The sequence below is a fragment of the Sander vitreus genome, chromosome 19 (genome assembly GCF_031162955.1).
Source record: "Sander vitreus isolate 19-12246 chromosome 19, sanVit1, whole genome shotgun sequence".
NCBI classification, from domain to species: domain Eukaryota; kingdom Metazoa; phylum Chordata; class Actinopteri; order Perciformes; family Percidae; genus Sander; species Sander vitreus.
Genome location: NC_135873.1, coordinates 16333191 through 16352376, shown reverse-complemented (window position 1 = coordinate 16352376; position 19186 = coordinate 16333191). Strand labels below are relative to the sequence as shown.

Genomic DNA, 19186 nt, shown 5'->3' with positions numbered 1-19186 from the left:
TTTCCCAAACCCAGACATCGCATTCCTCTTTTCCTAAACCCAACAGTCCCGTTCTTGTCCTGCATGTCACATAAACGTACCTTTTATAAGCCCACCCACGATCTTTTCCTAAACCTAACTGCGTCAAAAGTGACGCCAATAGTCCCGACCCAGCGCGTTTAGATGTAGTGCGTTTAGATATGACGCTAAAGGAGACTTTTAGCGTCAATAACAACACCTAAGGGGGCAGTGATGCGAGTGAGAATGTGTTGCATGTTACAGTTGTTTTTCATCTTAAATAGCCACAAATAGATACATTACCTCACCGCTTTGCGTCCTGTAAACTGCTGTTTGAAAAAGAAAAATAGTATTGAAAATAAGTTGCGTCTTTCTTTTACTCGCTTCCGTGACAAATCCATGGGCTAGCCAGAACAAGATCTTTACGCCACGAGGCGGTGGTGTTCATGGGAACACTTCTACTTTTGTCCACAGGGGCCGCCAAAATCAACACAAATCAAAGTTCCTTGCAGTGGGTTTAAGATGAGCCCGACAGAGAGCAGATGCCACGGAAGAGAGTTGAGATATGGACACGTGAGAGTGGTGTGCAGCAGCAGATGAATGCAAGGAGCAACTTTTTCCGTGAGGCTGCAATGGACAATGAATGATAACCCTCATCCCATAAGTATCATCGGCATCATCAATCCTGTCAGCCAGAGGTTTTCAAAACGGAGTGCTTTTGTGGGGAAAGTGCAGAGAGTCACTGCAGTGCTAGGTTTGAAGAAAGCAGTAGCCTAGAAATCTAGACCACCCTAGCGGCAGCAAATGTAATTTGCAGCCAGGGTCAGTCTAGCAACTCTCCGTTGGCTTGCCAGCTGGAAAAACCAAATTCTGGTCAGGCCAATCACATCGTGTATAGAGTCGGTGGGTGGGCCTTGGAGTTAAGCTTTTCTTTGAGAAAAGAACAAAGAACGGCACTGAAGTCATTCTTAAAAAAGGAAGATGTGTTCGGAGTTTTGCCGATCGGATACGGCAAAAGTTTAATCTATCAACTAGCGTTGCTCTGGTTGGCTATGAGTGCAGAGGGAAGTTGAAGGCCGTTTATCCCGCCCCTCGGATTGAGCCCTGCCAATGGTGAGTTCCCAGACCCAACATCTTGATGTGGGTCTGGCTCGTCAGGCTAGGAAAGCAGTGCTGATCTTCCAGAAACCTACAAAAGAAAGTAGGTTGGGGGGGGGGGATGTAGTTCAGATCAAGGATATTTTTTTAGGACTGAAAGTTCCAGACTTTCAGACGTAAAGGGTGACCAATAGCATTGATTTATGAAAGAAAAATATGGTGATATGAGGTTTCTGCCCGACAGCAAGAGGCTTTGGTGTTGGCCATGAAGCATTTTGAAATGTATAACGCTAATGGTGGCAAGGCCGTGGTTTACCACAATCTATTAGCTTTCCTGGCCAGGTTCAGATGGAGCCTGGTGTTCTAGCGTTACCATTGAGGACAAGCACATTTCAGGCAAGAGCAATGTTCTAGCCGACCCGGAGGCTGAGAGAATTCCAGGTTCAGGTTGATGTGGGTAAGATCACTGTTCTGCTGTTTGGTACGTACACAGAAACAAACAGCCGATAGACATTTAGCAGCTAAAGCCCAGTTCAGACCAAAGAATCGCTACTACTGCAACTACCTGCAATGTGCCGTTCTGTTCTAAAACCAGCCACTGGCACCTTGACAAGCTGAGTCGCAGGCGCCACTATCAGCTGGCTTAAGTCAAACTGAGACGGACCGGTCCAGACCACTGCAACTGTTCCCTGCAACGTTCTAAAACGGTTTGGTCTCGTCGCAGATCTTTGGTCTGAAGTGGGCTTAAAATGCCAGATATTAGATAAGAGACTGGATCAACGGAATTCCATTTTCAGGATAAAGCCTGGTGTCCAGCGCGTGATGTCAGCCTTTGCCCCTCACCTTCTGTTCTCTGTGTGTTGCCATTTTGAAAAAATCCCTTTACTACGGAAAACAACAACATCCTTCGAGCTAGAAAGCTACCCGCTGAAAATGGCAAGTTTTTAAGGAGATTCAGATTGTGCAAAAAGGCAGGCCTGCTTGGTTCTTTCAGGGAATGACAGTACAGATTTATAAAGAATATTTACTTAATATAAATATTAATATTAACTTGATTTAGTTTACTGATGATTTCCTCTCTAACTGGGACATTTTGGGACCGATTGGTGGGATCGCTGTGGACAAAGTACACACGGCGATACACTGGTAAGAGCAAATTAAGTTTTACCATGTATCCATGTATCTCACGTTACTGTATTGTGTGAACAGTTAACTTCATTTAATATTTTATGTGGCGTTTTCTTTTGCCGGGTGAAAATGTTCCACCAAAACAAGTTCCTTCCCGAGACTATTCAGCAGAGCCACCGTCGCTGCGTCCGGGGCGCATCCCAAGACGATTGTGATCGGTTTAAAGAAATGCAAACAACCTAGAGCATTTTTTCTCCTATCCCAAAAAGCATCTGTGGTGTAGCCAGACCTTACTCCACATCGGTGTGGAGATAGGTCTGGCAATGCAAGACTACTGGAGACCAAACCAGAGCGAAAAGGAGAGTGACTGTTGGACTTCCATTCATCAGGTGGACACAGACACCACTCCTAATGAATGCTTACATTGCTCTGTGTGTGCTGGATGTAAACGTAGACATATAATATGTTAGTCATATCAGTTTCCCAAAATGTGACAGGCTCGTGGCTGTATATACAGTACTGTATATATACTGTTTTGGTGTTTTTCTGCTCCCTAGTGGCTAAAAAGCATTGAATTAGTTTCAGTTTTGACCTAATTATGCCATAATATCTCCTGCTGACTCAAACGTGGACTCACTAAGCATGTCAGAGCATCGAGTCACATGACTTCTTTTAGTGTTAAAGAGCTTTGACCATGACATTTCCATTATAGCTTCTCATTCACAATGCCAACAAAGTAATGAGAGGATTCAAATGTTATGGGACTCAGCGAGGTAAAAACAGCTTGATGGAAAGGAGGGAAAATCTGAATGAACAGAAATTAAGTGGGATGAAATCAAGAAGTGAGGAGGGCAGCGGAGTGGGGGTGGGGTGTAGATTATAGGGTGAGAAAGAAGCAGTGAAGACGGGGCAAATGAAAGCCACAAAATGAAGGAAGAAAAGGAGACCAAGATGGCGAGAGGAGAACAAGGGAGGAGGAGGAGGGACGAAAGGATGAAGGGATGGATGATGAAGGGGTGGGGTGTGAGGGTTCAGTGCAGGAGGGTGGTTTTGGGTGACAGGCCTCATTGAATAGACCTCTATTCTCCCCTCTGCTGGCTTCTCTTCTCATGCAAAGCAGGCCTGTTCAGCCTCCCAGCCATCCGTCACACAACAGAAAGACCATGGCAGGCCCTTTACGAGCCTCACACTCGCATAATCCCCCCCACCATCTCTCAGCCCCACAATCCAGCACCCAACAGGGGGTGGAGTGGGTAACGGGAGTGTGTATGTGTGTTGGGGCAGTTGGGGGATGGGCACGGGGTATCTTTCGCCAAAGGGCCTTTGGAAAAAGGGCCACCTAGGCTGAGAGCGGGACACACACACAAAAAAAAAAAAAAAAGCAGAGAGACGTAACATGTTTTGAGGCTGCATGGACGTCATATTGGGACACCGGGGAGGTTAGGAGGGGTTAACCTGCCTGGGATGTAATGTGTGCGTGTGTGTGTGTGTGTGTGTGTGTGTGTGTCTGTGTGTGTGTGTGTGTGTGTGTGTGTGTGTGTGTGTGTGTGTGTGTGGGTGTGTGTGTGTGTGTATATGTGTGTTTGGCGAATGGGACAGGGGGCCATTGAAAGTTTTGGTGCGGGGGAGTTACAAGTCAGTGACAGCTGGAGGGAGCGCAGTTTATTTGTGTTATTCGTGCATGCTGGTGCAGGGCGCATATTCACATTCACTGTGCATGACAATGCATGTGTTTGGATGCTGCATCCATGAGTTACATACAGAGGAGGAGGATATGTGTGTGTGTTTGTGCGTGTGCGTGTGTGCGTGCGCACTCGTGCGTGTCTGTGCATGTGTGCGTGTGTGGGTCCTCACTACTTCAGGACTATTTGAAGGCCTTGGCTTTAAGGTTAAAGGGACAGTTCACCCCAAAATCAAAAGTACATATTTTTCCTCTTACCTACCTTACCTACAGGTGTGTAAGGTGCTATTTATCAATCTACATAGTTTTGGTGTGAGTTGCCCAGTGGTGGAGATATTGGCCATAGAGATGTCCGCCTTCTCTCCAATATAATGGAACTTACATGGCATAAGGCTTGTGGTGCTCAAAAATTTGAAAAACTCAACGGGACTCCCTGACAACTTGGTATTTCACCCAGGACGTCCTGCGTCACACAGAGTGTTGTGTGCCTGATGCACGTTGGTCCTCTTGTCACTTTTTGGATAAATTAGCCAAACCGTAACCTAATAACATGTTTATCAACCTAATATTTGCCTGAACCCCACGAGTAAACCTACAGAAGACCTCACGCCTTATTGTAACTTTTAACTTATCACAGCGCAGAAGGAAGCATACTCATGGACGAGAGGCTCGTCCTCGCCTACACTGCGCTGACCTCAGCCAGCGGAATTTCCAGCAGCATCGGAGCAATCCCGGAAGTGAAACGTCTGGGGTGAACTGTCCCTTGAAGGTTATAATTACGTTTAGGGTAAGGGTTGGGCATCTGGCATTTGGTTATGATGGTTAGGGCCTCAGGAATGCCTTATGGTAATGAGGGTCCTCACAAGTAATTAAAAACAAGTGTGTGTGTGTGTGTGTGTGTGTGTGTGTGTGTGTGTGTGTGTGTGTGTGTGTGTGTGTGTGTGTGTGTGTAATGTCCTGTTCTGTTTGAATCCTAGAGGAAAAAAACAATGTGCTAAATTGTTGAAAGAGTTAGTTAGATTAGTTTCTTTGAAAGACAGCCCCAAAAAATAATCGCATTTTTTGCTGACGTGCTGCAGGGACGTACAGGTGTACTCCATGAGCCGGTGACATCACCGTTGGTTCCAGGTGTAACAGACCTCAGCCAATCACAGCCATCAGTGATGCAGGCTGTGGCCAGATATAAAGCACTCCTGAAGTGAGCCTGGTGTGAAGTTACTCTCTAAAATGAAAAGCAATGTACTCATACATACAAGTATTCAGAAGTCAATCTTGTATGTCTGTTTGTTCTCTATTATACCAGATCTTAACGACTCCCAGAGACTGCTTTTCCTATCACAGGTGTGTGTGGAGTCCTTCTGCCCCAACACGGAGCCATGACATTAACACAGCAGAGCCACAAATTGACCTTTTGGGGGACTGGATGACAGTCCAATCCAAACAAATAAAAGAAGATGTCATTCACAGACCCAAATGTATTTACAGAGCACCAAATCCAGTTGAGTAGTTCTTCTTCTCATCACACACTCAGTTTCATCTCGCCTCCCTGAGCATCCATGCACTGATCACTGTGAGAACGCAATTCAATCCCTCCCATTCAAGGATGTAGGTTTTGTTTCAACATTGGGGGGGCACATTATAAACGCAGGGCCTGGGGGTCCTCCCCAATAACATTTTCAGTGTCAAACACTTCATGTCCTGCATTCTGGTGAATTTGTATGCAACAATGTATGGTGCAAATGTCTTTATTTATGTATCGGAAATTCATATTCTTCTGTATCTGCATATTCAGAACATCACACTTGTTTCGGGCTGTTTAGTTTTTCTAGGAATCATGTAAATCAGTTCGAGAATGAGACCTTGTTTAGGCCGGAAGCTCCAAAGTTTACATCTACATATAAGAGATGAAATCACACATTTATTTTTCACGCTCCTGTTGTGTTCTCTTTTTTCAGGGAGACAAAGCTACCTCTTCTAAATATTGGTGGGGACAAATCCCCTGCATAAAAAAAATTGGGGGGTACTGGGTACTGTACTGTTTCAAGGCACAGGAGAGGAACTGAAAGTGACAGGATTTAGACTCAATGACAAACTCCCTTGTTAAATCAATGTTATGCTGCATTCACATGCTCCTCGGATAGTCCTATTTCCCGCGATGGGAAGTTACTTTTGCGACTTCCATGCATTCATGAGCTTTAAGTTGTAATGTGGAAAAAAAACATGGACGCTACAAAGATGTGTGAAACAACAGCTGTTTCCAGTATTTATTTCCAGACTTGTTGCTGCTGCACCAGTTACATTCCCTTAAACCACCAAAATATTGCCCTACCTGACTTGTTATTAATGCTGATACATCACTTTTCTAACTAATGTAGGTCGCTCTATGTGGACAGCAAATGTATGTAACAACCTCATACCATATTACAAATTACATCTATGTGGAATATGTGAATTAATAAAAAAAAGTTTCTTACCATTAACCCAACATTTACGTTTGTCTGCCATGTTGCTGTGTAATATGACGCCAACTGGGCAAGTCTTCTATGCCGCCACCCCAAGAATGCAGCATTAGGGCACAACGTTCCCACTGTGAAACGGCAGCGACATGACAATAAACCATATACTGCACTGGATGCGTTGAAGGACAGGTCCCGGATGTAAACTGTGACCTGCGAAGTTGTCCAATAGGGATGCCCTTCCTGAGATACTGGGCAAGTATCAAGTATTCATCAGCGTACTGTACGTGACTCTAATGACTCCCCCTGCTGCACTCCAACTACCAGCCAGCCTCAGTTACAATATCCAAATCCCAAAAAAAAGAAATCATTCAACCACTGAAACAAATTCATGAATAATTGCCACTGCCATTGTTCATCATACCAACTGCTATAATTATTACTAATCATATTTCTCCATATCTGTATATCTGTATCAGTATATGTCTCTGTGTCCCAACCGGCAGCGGCAGATGGCCGCCCACCAAGAGCCTGGCTCTGTCTGAGGTTTCTGTCTGTAACAAGGAGGTTTTTCCTCGCCACAGTCGCACCAAATGCTCTCTCTGGGGGAATTGTTGGGTCTTTGTAAATTATAGAGTGTGGTCTAGACCTGCTGTATCCGTAAAGTGTCCTGAGGTAACCCCTGTTGTGATTTGACACTATCAATAAAATTGAATTGAACTGAAATGAATTCTGAGTCCATCTGGGACTGACATAAAGCAGTCCCGTCTGTAACTGAGTGGGTGGCCCTCATTCACAGCGTGGGGCGTCCCGGTACATCTCCACGTTGATATGCTGGCTATACTGAGCAGCTCCACTACAGCAGATTAGGCTTTGCTCAAGGGCACCTCGGTGGTGGTAATGAGGGAGGTGTGTATCCTGTCAGTGGGGGGGGGGGGAGATCGAACACGTGGCCTTTTTCTACATTGTGTGTCCTTATCTGTCATATTATCATTACCAGTCACTGTTCTCTTGGTCTAATTCAATGATGTAATCAACCCACGGACACCTGGAGTCGTATACCTGGTAAATATATGTAAAGCTGCAAAGGTTAATCAATTAATTGATTAGTTGTCAACTACTAAATTTGTCGCCAACTAATTTGATAATCAATTAATCGGTTTGTCATTTTTTTGTGTGAAAAAAAAAGGTCAAAATGCTTTGATTCCAGCTTGTTAAATGTGAATATGTTCTAGTCTCTTCTCTCCTCTGTGACGGTAAACTGAACATCTTTGAGTTGTGGACTAAACAAGACATTTGAGGACGTCATCTTGGGCTTTTGGGAAACACTGATCCACATTTTTCACCATTTTCTGACATTTTATAGACCAAACAGCTAATCGGTTAATCGAGAAAATAAGAGATTGCATATTAATCGACGATGAAAATCAGCGTTAGTTGCAGCCGTGATTATATGATGATTTTTCTTAATTTTTTGAGAAGCTGCTCTGCTATTTTCATTTATTATCATTTTTTTTGTAATTCTGTATGGATGTTGAGTATCTTACACCTGCTGCTGTAACAGAAATGTCCCAGTTTGTGATCAATAAAGTCGATCTATCTATTTGTCTGTCTGCCTGTCTATCACTGCTTGAACACTCCATCTGATCTAGTTGTGGAACGTGTTGATGCACTTTTGTTATGCACAGCTTTAATTTCCCTATGCAACAAGTTCAAACTTGCTTTTATGATGTTGGTCGTCCACCTGACTCACAGTGTGACTCTCTGAGCAGTTTGTCTGCTAAAATCAACAAAAAAGGCCTCGTCAACCACAGCAAGCAAGACAGCAGTACGATGCCGAATGCATGGTATTCGATAGGAGGGGGATTCTTAATCTTCCTCCAGTTTGAGATGCTTGCAGACTGGGATTCTGCCAGTTCATTTAACCCGTCTGCCCCAGTGACCAAAGGACAATGTCTCCCTCTGGTGGAGTGACTGGTACCCCGAGTCCATATTTCTCATGTGATTAAGAAATCAGTCCTAGGGGCCACAAAGTGGTCCAACTTTTATCTCGTATCTCATAGGTGCTTTATTCTATCAGCCCTATTTTTCATGACTTTGTCAATGTGTGCCTAATGACTTCATATCATGTTTTAATAAGTGATTATTAAAAATACCATTGATAGAAATGCTAAAATGAACAGAGTATTTGCTTTATACTGGAAAACAGTATCGCACCGGTTTCCCGTTTTATCATAACGTAGCTCGATAAGGAGCCTACATTCACTGAGTTTTACAAAGTCTTCATTTTGTAGCCTATTAATGTTTATCAACTAGTAGTATACGGTGTCACGTCTTCTATACTTTTCTTGCTCTGCATTAAAGATGTAGAATCCACCATGAAGACTCGCGCTGACGGCTCCAGTAACAGGTCTATAATCATTTCTTATATGGGGTCTGCATTTTCGTTCGTCATTCCTATTTACGTAACGTCAAGCTTGTATCTTTTTGTATAGCTACTCTATGTAAATCTGTTTTTCTGACGAGTTTTTGAGACCGGCGGGATCGAACCAGAGTCCAGTTAGGGCATCTGTCTGCAGAGACTGTGCTGTAATTTGCACACGGGACTGAATGGACATGACGCCGATATACAATTAAATGTTTATTGCGGAATGACAACAATCAGTAATGACATGCTAAAATGTTCTAAAGAAAGTGTTCCCGCCACTAAGAAGATGCAGCTTGAAATGGCAGATGAGTAAAGAATCACGAGATAAATAAAGGGCATTCATGTATTTTTGTGTCACGGTTCCTTCTGACCTACTGTCAATAAATGACCTCATTTTAACCAAACGAAGCAGAAAAAGGAAAAACCTCATTGGGAATAAATAATGGGTACAGTTGTCTGTCAACGGCGGTAGGCGGACCAAACCTCGGTGCTCTCAGCAGCCAATCAGCGACAGATCAGCAGCACAGGTGTGTCGGTCCATTAGAACCAGTGCTTCAGCTGTCATCTTACGGATATTTGAGCGTTAATATCCAATAATTCTAGCCTTTCCACAAAGGGTTTGGCCTAACAGCTTTCATGCTATTCAACAATGCAGAGGCCAGTTTACACTGTTATAGGAGAAACCTTTATTATTTTAAAGACCATTAAAATAAATACTATACAGAATCCAATGTAGAAAACTTGATACGGGTTGTCTCCAAAAAAGGTTAACAATTCCGTAAATTCATTTAAAAAAAAAAAAGAAAGAAATGGCACTGACTAATACACCGCAAAACATGACGTTTCTCCTACACACCAAACCCCATGATGACAGGCATTTTAATGAGAGCACTTAGAGTAAAGAGAGAGGGGGGGGGGGGATGGAATCTATATATACTTCATCTGCAATTTGGTCCTTTTCATTTCAGACGCCCCCCCCTCCCAACATTTTGGCGAGGTAGGTTACAAAAAGACACCGCCACCTTATCAAAAATCCAATTTGTTTAAAAATAAATCTAAATGAACAATGTCAAGGAAAAAAAAAAAAAAAAAATATTCCAAACAGGACGTCAGGGTCCAGAGGCAACGTCTCCACAGCACTCACCGTTTATTACCTCCAAACGTCTGTGGCCACCAGTCAGTCTTCAACTGAAGCTACTGCACAAACGACTGTACAGCCAAGCAGTATGTACAATAGCAATTAAAAAATATATATATGAAAACAGCAGGAAAGGATCAAAACGGTAAACAACTCATTCATGATGGATTTTACTATATAGGTCTTTTTATTGAATATGCCCTGTGTACTCTAGACCCCAAACCTCTCAACATGATCATGGATGTGAGTTAAAGGCTGTTTCCAGTACACTGAAGGTTGTTTAAATACTGATCTGGTCAAATGCAGCACTTCCCATAGATCATTGCGGTGTTTGAGTCCAAACTGAACTGCAGTCTAAACCACTCACGTGTCGGTCACCGAACATGTGCGGCACCTGCCGACGGCGCGCAGGTGCAAGTCACAGACGCGTTTCACAAACGCGTCGCTGATCTTTGAGTCAGCGTCATGCTTGTTACCAAATCGAGACCAGTTTTTAAATTTAATGTTAAGCTATTAATTTAATGTTGAGCTTTTGCTTACAGTGAGCTAGAATCCTTTCAAACATTTTTATTTTTATGTATGCGCTTTTGCAAACACGGTTGCGTTTCGCAAGTGTGGGATCCAGTTACAAACTCACTTGTTCGATGTTAAGTCCTCAGTTTGCAAAAACAAGATGTTCAAATTAATGCTTGAAGAGTTAGAGGGATTAGCTGCAGGATGAATTTAGGTGCCAATATGGGGTAATGGACTATGGCAAGCAGATGAAACAGGTCAGTAATTCATCCTTCCAAAAAACGGCCAAAAAACTATTTCAAAGGTTAGGAAGGAATAATGGCCACATTCTTCCTTCCCTTAGAATGTAGAGGGTAAAGTCATGGCGGAATTTAGCAAAAGAAAGATCTTAGAATTCAGATCGTATAAGAAACAAGATTTGACTGCTAAAATAAGTGTGGGGGGGCGGGGGGCGGGTGGACGATAGCTTCTAGATAAGATCGGCCACATTCATGGGCATCTCCTCAACGGTGGTGTTGTAGAATGTCTCAATGTCCCTCAGGGTTCGCTTGTCATCCTCGGTAACCATGTTGATGGCTACTCCCTTTCTGCCGAAACGACCACCCCGACCAATCCTAAGAAGAAGAAAAAAAAAGAAAAGAAAAAAAAACAAAGAATAGAATCAGCGGCAGCAGGAGGCACTGTGTATTTGGTAGAGTTGTGTTGAAGTCATTCAGGATGGAAAACATTTACAGGCTTTATGGATTTAACATCTTTCGACCTAATTAGTCACGTGATGCTCCCGGCCGGTTCTTACCTGTGGATGTAGTTTTCCCTATTGGTCGGCAGGTCGTAGTTGATGACTAGAGACACCTGCTGGACATCAATACCTCTGGCCTGAGGAGGAACACAATGACAATTAAAATGAATTACATCGCACAAAGTCATCAGGCGCTATATAGAACTGATGAGTGGACATGACTGAGCAACTTTCTGGTCCAGTTTCAGGTACTCATCCATGACAAACAAACCTAATCTAAAACTTTTGTAAGACAAACTTCATGGGACAAAATGACCTAAAGTCTACAATGTGTTGGCATCACCAGATTCGATATTTTTACTGAAGATTTAAAAAAAGTAGCCCTTTAATTTGAGTCGCTATTCGGTCCAACATGGCCAAAAAGTTGATCTGAACTGGCAGCTGCACACGTTTATAAAAAGAAAAACAAATCCCTGTTGCGGTTCAAGAACTCTTGACTTGCAGGCTGACTGGTACACATCTACACATGTTCAGTGTATCCAGTCAAAAGTAAGTCCCCTCCAAAATGCTAAATATAAAAATCGGAACATTTGGAGGACAAGACTGAGTGTAATCCGCCAATTAGTTGTGAGTCAAGGACTTGAACCCAGCTACAGTGGAGGGCAGATAGGCTTCTCTACCAAGGAACATTCAGTCCTTCACCAACACTGCAGATGGGAGGAGAGGGAACCCTGGACTACACAGTACTCTGCTTAAAGCAAACCAAACAATTGTAGATAAAAGGCCATTATTGTACACACCAACAGGTCAGTGGTGATGAGGACTCGACTGGAGCCAGAGCGGAACTCCCTCATGATCAAGTCTCTCTCTTTCTGGTCCATGTCACCGTGCTGAAAAACAGGTCAGAGGACACCAGTGAGACAAAGCCAAACAGATAAACCGGTGACCTTGCAGTCACACGATACATCTTATCATACATACAAGTCTTTAAATAGTCCACTGCATTCACTCGCACAAAACTATATATTTCAGGGTGAAAGAACACAATTATGACAACATTTTTGGTGGACTTTTGGTGCACATTCAAGGAACAATGTCCCAAGACCTTAAAGGCAAAGCTCAGGGTTACTGCAAATTTCTTGGGCCACGATTCTAAAATGATGGAAATCCCTTGGGTAAATTGCGTGGTTTAAGTGGAAATGACTTACCAGAGCAGACACGGTGAAGTCTCTGGCGTGCATCTTCTCAGTCAGCCAGTCCACTTTCCTCCTCGTGTTGATGAAGATGACCGCTTGTGTGATGGTCAGGGTTTCGTACAGGTCACACAGCGTGTCCAGCTTCCACTCCTGAGGACCATCACCAGGTCAGACACACAGCAGGCTCAAGATAGCTCACTTTGTCTGTACACAGCATGTCCTCGAAGTTCAAGGTACATTACACTGCCCTTTTAGAATTTGGTACACTTGGCTTAAACACCAACGATGAAATGTACTGGGTTTTACAGGAGGAGTTTTTTTGCCTACCCTTGTCGATATAAACGACACCTCCGTTCACAGTACAGTTCAATAGCACCCCAAACATTAACTGTCCAATAGGCAAACTACTGTATATCTGTATCAGTATATGTCTCTGGGGCCCAACCAGCAGCGGCAGATGGCCACGCACCAAGAGTCAGGGTCTCTGCAAGGTTTCTGCCTGTAAAAAGGAAGTTTTTCTTCCCTCTTGGGGGGAGAATTGTTGGGTCTTTGTAAGTTATAGAGTGTGGTCTAGACCTACTCTGTCAAGTGTCCTGAGGCAACTCCTGTTATGATTTGATACTATGAATAAAATTTAATTATAGTCGCTACGTTTTTGCCTCTTGAACTCCTTCAAGTGGAAAATGTTTCTTCACCTCTTTTTCCACATTGATGTAGAACTGACGAATACCCTCAAGGGTCAGCTCCTCCTTCTTTACCAGGATTCTGACGGGTTCACGCATGAACTTCTTTGTTACCTCCAACACATCAGCTGGCATGGTGGCCGACAGAAGGACAACCTGAAACCACAGACGAGGTAGGGCTGGTTAAAGACCTGAGACTCCGCTAAACATGTGTACCAGTACAATAACCAGTCAAAAGTTAAGTCCCCACCAAAATGCTAAAATATAAACATTTTGAGGACATGACTGAGTGTAATCCGCCAATTAGTTGTGAGTCAAGGACTTGAACCCAGCTACAGTGGAGGGCAGATAGGCTTCTCTACCAAGGAACATTCAGTCCTTCACCAACACTGCAGATGGGAGGAGAGGGAACCCTGGACTACACAGTACTCTGCTTAAAGCAAATAGGCTGGCTCTATTCTCAGCCAACCATCCACACAAATCAACCTCAGGAAAAAAGAAAAGACTAACTCAAAGAGTCCTACCTGTGTGCTGCTAGCCAGTTTCTGGAAAATCTCATAGATCTGGTCCTTGAACCCTCGACTAAGCATCTCGTCAGCCTCGTCCAGCACGAACATTTTGATGTGCTTAGAAGCTGCAAGAAAAAAAATTAAATAGTTAATTAAATAAACCAGGACACACGTTTGCTTAATGTCCTCGTACACTTGGAGGTTTAAAAAAAAAAAAGAAAAAAAAGCGTGATTTAAGAATACAAGAGATGGCGTATAATTCCATCACTGTGCTGTATTCAGAAGTGATGTATGATCATGTCTCTGGAACCCTGCTGTGCCGAGGACTCAGGCCAGCAAAACGCCGACCAGAGCAACAACACAGCAGCGGCGTACAGAGTCAGCTGACACGCATGGGTTTCATCATTATACAGCAGGTCTCCTTCGGATTAACTAAAAACGGCATGAATGGTTTGATTCATTGTTATTAACCAAAACTGCATGAATGGTTTGATTCATTGCTTGTGTAGTGAATTGATCCCATTTAACAAGTTGACCCCCCCAAATCAGTTGAGCATGCAGCGAGTGACCCATCTACAATTGCATGGCCAGACCATTGTCCACGTTTACAGTGCAATTTCTATTTATAAACTAGTCAATGTTAAGGAAATTAATTTGACAAACGGTTTCAATAAAAGTCAACCTGCTACCATTGCAGCACTTTTACACAACTGGTTCCCATGATGACTTACAGAGGTTTTTGCGATTTAACATGTCGAAGACGCGGCCGGGGGTTCCCACCACAATGTGAGGGGATTCAGCCTGCAGTTTCTGGACTTCACTGCGAATGCTGGTCCCTCCGATGCAGGCATAGCAATTGGCTCCCATGTAGTCACCCAGGGCCAGCACCACCTTCTGGATCTACATTTTAAATTAAAAAGAAGAAAAACAATACCGTTTTAATGGCCAAAAACATGAATCAGGTTAAACCAGTTGCCATTACAAACAAACATCTTTAGGATCCCAGTGGAACCTTCCATTATCAACCCCAGTAAGACCTATGCTTTCTTTTAGGGCTGGGCAATATATCGATTTACGATGCTGGATATTGTCTTAAATTTTGGATATCATAATACATGTGTCTTTTCCTGGGTTTTAAAGGCTGCATAACAGTTGACATTTTCTGTTCTAGCCGTTTCATCACTTGCCTTTACCCACATTTCTGAGTGCCCTAAATAGAGAATATTTACACCAGGGGTTGCAGGAAAAAGGCTAGGATAAGAGGCTCAGGAGGCCCTTCTACCCTAGACGGGGACAATGCCCAAGACTGCCTCCCCAAATACAGTATCAATAAAAGTAGTTGGTTTTAATATTGCAGTCAACTGCCAGGTCACACTAATAATTCAACTATGAAATCTCCTTATGGCTTTGATCATATTCCAGGCTTTGATTACATAAGTGTTATTCTGTAGTCATGACTGTACAGTGTTGGGAGCAAGTTGTGCATGTTACAAAAAGTGCAGCACAAAAGACCATTAATTATGATACGAGTCAGAATCTGGTGCCAAGTGCTGTGGAAGCAGTGGATTTCATTATAAATGCGACACATTGATTCAGTGCAAGACCTTTGTAGATTGGGCACATGTGAAATTAGTTACTTCCTCCTCTTAATTACCCTCCAGCCGATTCACGCATAGAGACGTATGCAGTCACCTATGTCAACACTGGCTGATGACTCCCTTCAGAAGTGCGATGGGTGCTGTATTCAGAAGTGATGTATGATCATGTCTCTGGAACCCTGCTGTGCCGAGGTCTCAGGCCAGCAAAACGCCGACCAGAGCGACAACACAGCAGCGGTGTACAGAGTCAGCTGACACGCATGGGTTTCATCATTATACAGCAGGTCTCCTAGCTGCTACCATGTACCATTATGAACTGATCACATTCTACAAGTTGATCTTCCACCTCCCCACTAAGTTTCTCTGACCGCCTTTTAGCATTATTCACCATTTGAGTCAATTTTACTGCTTTGAGTCAAATGTCATTCGATACGTTTTTAAAAACAAGTCTTAAGGGCAATGGCATCCATTTTCAAAAAATTCACGTTATTCCTATGGTCTAACAAAAAAGGTTAAGTAAACACGAACAACTCTTCCAAATCGAAAAACGACAGATGGATGTTATAGATGACAAAACCAGTCTCCCATTCATCGTCTTTGGCAATCACAAGTTAAAGAATTCCCAGTTTGACCGCCTTCTGTTTAGTTCCAATACAGAGAAACTATTGGAGAGGAAGTTTGAAGACAGAACACGGTTTCAGTCCGTTGATTGCAACACGGGTTCAACTTGCGGTAAAATAAGAGTTGAACACCCAACTCGACACTGACCAGGATAGTCTGAGGGTACATGTTTCTATGGTAACTCAGGTCAGGCAAGATTAAACCTCCTTTATGAATTATTACTGAAATTATGTATTAGGAAACTTCTGTTATGTGTTCCATATGTTAACAGCAACTACAGAACAACTCGCAACAGGATCACCCAGCCCCTAAATTGTTAACCAGTTAGCTGAAGCTGCCACGAAATACTTGTGGATACAAAACACCTTCAGTCTTTTTACATTTAATCAGTTTCAATCTATGAGAGAGAGGGACACACGAAATTCCGGTATAATTTCAGTGCAGGGTTTCCACAGTTTATGTATTGTGACAGTAAGCCTACCTGCTGAGCCAGCTCCCTGGTGGGAGCCAGGACCAGAGCCTGAGTGGCTTTCATCTCCACATCAATCTGCTGAAGGATGGAGATTGCAAAGGTGGCAGTCTTCCCAGTGCCAGACTGGGCCTGAGCAATCACATCGTAGCCTAAAAAACAAAAAACCGGTGAATCCACTGTAGTGTACCCAGAGAGCACAAGAAAAATAACCACCACATGCAAACACTATTCCAGGACTTGGTTCAACACCAGATACTCCCTGATTGGAAGGAGTGTCACCTACAGAGTGTATTATGGGTGGTTTGACACTGTGGCTATGCAAGTTTCCTCATGTATGTTAATAGGGACTGATTCAGATGGTCCTTACCAAAAAAAAAAAAAGTCAGCCACATCATTGACACAAACACGAGTGTGTGCGCTAGTGTGGTCTCTCAAATTCATCCAACTACAAAAGTCATGGGAAGACAGGCTGATGGAAATGGAGGGTTTCTGTTTGCGGAGCGACAGTCTTGTTTAAACCAGACACTGGAACAACCTCCTATACTGCCATCCAGTGTAATTGACTCTGCCAGCCAGACATTCGGGTATTCCCTTAATATTTCGAACCTTTTTGAAGCCTGTCACAGTACGTTTTAAAAGTCACACTAGGAGTCAGAAGAACATTCATGGCATATTGGGCAGAAAAAAACACAAGTGAGACTGTGGATGGCTTAGAGCAGACAGCTGTTGGCCATCAGAGCAAAGGGGGATTTAACAGTAAAGTTGTCCAGCTTTAAATGTACAGTGAAGGTCCAACTGTTAAGCAGGAGAGGATAACTTGTTTTGTACTCAGTCATTGTTAGAGACCTAAAGGAGTAGACCCCTGAGACTAAAAGTGCTTGTGACCGTGCACAATGTGGCTTTGACTTACAACTGAACATTTAGCCAACTTCGTAGAAAACATATATACACCTTGTAAAAAAAAAAAAATAGTCCTGTAAATACTGGGTTCATGTCACCCGGGGCCTTTTCTTCAGTAAAAAGGTGAGTCTTACTTACCCTTGATACAAGGCATAATAGCTCTCTGCTGGATAGCAGAGGGCTTCTCAAAACCATAGGCATAAATTCCCCTTAGCAGAGCCTCGCGCAAGTTCATCTCATCAAAACTGTCCGTGATCTCAGTCCAGTTGCTCTGGAGGGGGCAAAACAAAACATTGTGAGTGATGGACTTGAATTTGCTTATAACAGTAAGGAGTTCCTTACTGCATCCTCACAATTATATATAATTATAGTACATACACCATGCCAATGGGTGGAAATGTCACTGTGCAATAAGGTTTTTTTTTTTTTATGATCTGAGTACCACAAGTATAGGAGCCTCACCTCAATGATCCCATCTGGCTCCATGCCTTCCGGGCCATTGTCTCTGTGAATAAGACAATAAAGTAGTTATTATTTGTAATCAACATCTCCCACATCAGAACACAAGTTAACATTCCAAGTAGTTTTATGAAAATAATAAGAAAATAAAAAAAAAACACAAACGTTACCCCCATCAAGCTGTAATTAATGTGGCTCGATCACTTTATTTCTATGGGATCGATTAATAAAAATCTGACTGACGGACTATTATCTTTTAAAGTCAAATTATAACAAACGTTATAGAAACGCTCATGATCACAAACACGCCTACTAAAACGCAGCAAATGCTATCTTCGGTGCTGCTGGATTGAGACTTGAAATCAAATTTGCAGTTCAATTCTTGTGCTTGTTAGCGAATGTCTCTTCACAAGTCCGCCATTTCTACTGCATACATTCAAGATGGTCGTTTCTCTGGTCGGGGATGAAAAGTCGGAAGCGAGTCGACAGGAATAGCGGCCTGGCCACGTAGAATACAGTTACAGTTTACTAGTTAAACGTTATTTCACTTAACATGAAATATCTAAATAAGTTATGAATGGTGGTTTAAGACACGTTCCTGAAGTAAAATGTGCGATATTAAGAATTGAAAGGCTCGGCTGGTTGTAGCTAACAGTTAACATTGAGGTTAGCCCCTGGCCCGCCTTAGCTACTGCTCGTCTAGCTATATGTGGCCTTTTATTAAACTCGACAAGTCAGCGAAACCCACTAATGATGCGTCTATCGACATAAAGCACATTTGTTTCACGAATGTAGCATATACCATCACGCTAGCACATACTAAACGCACCCAACAGCATTTAGCGGCCTACGCTACCGGTATTGTCCAAGCCCTTCGGTTATCACTACCACGGCCATGTGCGCCCGTCGTACAAAAAGAACAAATAGCTATATTTAACATTTGCGGCGCTAACTTCAAGAACGTTCCTATACTGTATCACAAGCGTATCATTTACAGTCCGAATATACTATTATATGTATTAACTGACTAACAACGACATAAAAATCTGAAAAAAAAAAGAAGAAAAAAAAATTAAGAAGGCCTAAACCAGGCGCATTCACGTGCTACAAGGCGCCGGGTGCCATTTAATTTTCTCCCGTTAGCCTACGTTCGGGACCAACAGCGACCGATCATTCGTGCCGCTAAAACAAACGTGTGGGCTATAATATAGTTAGGGAACTAAATATGCACGTTCTAAACCTGAGTTCATCATAAAGCTAGTTTTATGTAACGTTAACGTGAAGACCTGTGACGTTAGCCTGAAGCAGGCCTAACCGTTAGTAGAACATAGAAACCACTAGATGCTCTGTTTAATGTCTACTTTCAAAAAGAGTCATCGATAGCAAAAACTAACACACCGACGTAGACAACTTAATCTAATTCTCAAACACAAAATGTCCACAAAACCATAAAATCTTTTCCTACCTATTATCGTATTCAGCCGACATTATTCCAAAGAAAGAAACTGCGGCAGAGATGTGTTATATACGTTGACAACACACAAAAAGGTCTTCTCATTGCAACAGACCG

At 42.9% G+C, this 19186-nt stretch overlaps 1 protein-coding gene and 2 non-coding genes across 3 annotated transcripts; all 3 read right to left on the bottom strand.

Annotated features, from left to right (window-relative positions):
* Positions 1-9903: 9903 nt before the first annotated feature.
* On the bottom strand, positions 9904-19186 carry eif4a1a (eukaryotic translation initiation factor 4A1A). The gene is made up of 11 exons (XM_078275653.1): positions 19082-19186; positions 17620-17662; positions 17296-17428; positions 16267-16406; positions 14298-14466; positions 13582-13691; positions 13070-13213; positions 12387-12524; positions 11979-12068; positions 11236-11315; positions 9904-11053 (listed from the first exon to the last, which is right to left on the bottom strand). The coding sequence occupies exons 1-11, from the start codon at positions 19102-19104 to the stop codon at positions 10909-10911; spliced, it is 1215 nt and encodes a 404-aa protein (XP_078131779.1). The 5' UTR covers positions 19105-19186; the 3' UTR covers positions 9904-10908.
* LOC144534662 (small nucleolar RNA SNORD10) lies at positions 13840-13978 on the bottom strand. The gene has a single exon (XR_013503598.1). It is a non-coding gene; the product is annotated as a small nucleolar RNA SNORD10 (small nucleolar RNA).
* LOC144534664 (small nucleolar RNA SNORD10) lies at positions 15306-15444 on the bottom strand. Its single transcript, XR_013503599.1, has one exon. It is a non-coding gene; the product is annotated as a small nucleolar RNA SNORD10 (small nucleolar RNA).